This window comes from Brassica oleracea, chromosome C1, assembly GCF_000695525.1.
Source record: "Brassica oleracea var. oleracea cultivar TO1000 chromosome C1, BOL, whole genome shotgun sequence".
NCBI classification, from domain to species: Eukaryota; Viridiplantae; Streptophyta; class Magnoliopsida; order Brassicales; family Brassicaceae; genus Brassica; species Brassica oleracea.
Window position 1 is genome coordinate 36,389,755 of NC_027748.1, and position 2,523 is coordinate 36,392,277.

General features: G+C 39.1%; 1 protein-coding gene across 1 annotated transcript; it reads left to right on the forward strand.

The window, feature by feature from the left end:
• The first annotated feature begins 683 nt into the window (after nt 1-683).
• On the forward strand, nt 684-1,635 carry LOC106338759 (phylloplanin-like). The gene is made up of 2 exons (XM_013777662.1): nt 684-912; nt 1,373-1,635. Exons 1-2 carry the CDS (start codon nt 684-686, stop codon nt 1,633-1,635), a joined length of 492 nt encoding a protein of 163 aa, XP_013633116.1.
• The last annotated feature ends 888 nt before the right edge of the window (nt 1,636-2,523 follow it).

Here is a 2,523-nt window from a genome sequence, read left to right on the forward strand (position 1 = left end):
CACAAAAAAAGAAAAGAAAAGGAGAAGCACTGTTCCATTCATATATTGCACGTACGTGGAGAGCCTGCGACTGCAAGGCTACATTATCAAATGCGGGAGGAAAATCAATATGAATTTTTTATATATGCCTAATCAATAAAGAAGGGATCTACGTAATTTATATTATTTATTACGTACACCCCGTTACCTTGGGTGATTACACTACATGCATCGTGATTTGTAAATATACGTGTAGAGTTCTCCAAGTCACATTATCATGCATATGCATGGCTTCGAAACCTCGTTATACCCCGACTAATCTTTTTTTTACAATACCCCGAGTAATTTTATAATACTCCTTCGCTGTTCAAAAAGGGAAAGCCGGATATTCTTTCAAAAAGAAATTTACATATAGATCTTCTTGGATAAATTGTAACTAGAAAAATGATAAAAAAATATATATTGTCCTACGACACCGTTGAAATACACATTGGGATTCGGTTCACAATGAAACCTTTATTCAACTTTAAATACATGAAAGCAAAGTAAGTAGGAAGGGCGAGATCTATGAAACTTGATCTATAAATAGAGCTGCAAGGGAAAGACATTTCATCACATCCAAAACCAATTACAACACAGAGAAAACGTTTACTGATCTCTGCTCTATAGTTCCATATACATTTTTCTTTTGTAACCCTAAAAACATGGCAATGCTCAGGAACAAAAACATAACCTTCTCATTGGTCTTGATGTGTCTCATTGTGGCGTCTCCAATTGCTAATGCTCAGCTTGGTGGTCTAGGTGGTGGGCTTGGTGGTCTAGGTGGGCTTCTTGGCGGGCTTACTAGTATCTTTAATATCCAAGGCCTTCTCATGTGCTCTGTCACTGGCACCGTCTCTACCAATAACACGACTGCCGTTCCTCCTTTCCCTAGTAAATTTTCTATTCTCACACTCTCTCTTTCGATCAACTATGCCAAAATAAAAACAACAGATTTGTTGTAAACTATGTAATAGTTAGAATGATATATATATCACACACACCCTCGAACTTTTTTTCATTTATTCATAAGTGATCAGGTGTTAAATAATCACGTATAAGTTACCATCATTTAAACATATATTAGAAAATGTGGTATAACATGTTTGTAAAACTAGACCTATGTAAAACCATCAATAAATTGTGAAGGAATGTTAGGAGTCTACGTAGAATTCTATTGACTCTAGTAACTATTTAGTATTTACATATCTTCCATGCAACATCTTTGTACACTCAAATGTATAGTATAGATTCAAAAACATAAATTAACCTATATGTACGGGTGTACGGCAAGGATACATGTACATGAGATAATATTTAAATGTAAATTTTGTTCTACACATTTGCTAATAATATAATGCTGGGCAAAATGTTTCAAGTACGACTACGAACGCTTATGGAGTATTCTCGATTCCTACTATTGGACTTCCCTTTTCGCCTTCAACACTCCTCTCCTCCGGTTGTAGGCTCGTCGTCACGACCCCTCTCACCGCCTGTAACGTCAGCCTCCCTGCGGCCGGACTCCTCATGGCACCTTTATCTCTAGTCGGAATCGCTGCCGGCGACGGCCTTAACATCTTCAGCCTCGTCCCAAGTGTCTTTGGCCTCGTCGGTTAACTGATTCCAATCAACCGAGTATGCTTTATGTTTGATCACGGCGTGTTTCCCAATTTCTGTTTGTTTTATGTTTTGTGTCATGACCAATAACGTTTGCTTGCGTATGCATGAATAAGTGTTAGAGCAAGTTTGGTCCGAGAATGAAGGAGCAGTTTGGTTTATTAAGTATTTGTTTGAATTAAGTCACTTGTTAGTCACGTCCTAGTCTAGTGGGGTTAGTTGGAGTCTGTTTTCCGAGTCTTGTGGTTTCACGTTTGTTTCAAGTTGTTTAGGTCTTTATAACTTGTATTCTTTTCATTGAATAGAACAAGTTTTCAGTCTCAGAATTACAAAGCAAACAGAACAAATTGGTATCAGAGCTTATCCTCTGAAACTGAGAACAAGAAGCCGCAGCTTCACACGAGAGAGAAAGAATGGAAGACGAGAAGATGAAGTTACCTCATTTCGACGGTCACTGGGATCATTGGAGTGAAGTCATGGAGAATTTCTTCAGAGAAAAGGGGCTTTGGAGCATGATTGAGAACGGATATGAAGATTCATCAATCACCACGGTGCTGACTGAGGAGCAGAGGAGACAGCTTGACAACGCCAGAACCAACGATCACAAAGTCAAGCACTACCTCTACCAAGCCATCGACAGGACAACATTTGAGCAGATCCTGGATAGGAAGAACTCCAAAGTCATTTGGGACTCCATGAAGATGAAGTTTGGAGGTAATGCAAGGGTGAAGAAGTCTCTCTTACAGAAACTGAGAAGGGAGTTTGAGGTGCTTGAAATGAAGGAATCTGAGAGCATTGATGAGTATTTTGCTCGGGTCATGTCCATCTCAAACCAGATGAGAAGCAATGGAGAGGTAATGAGCGACACCAAGGTAGTGGAGAAGATTC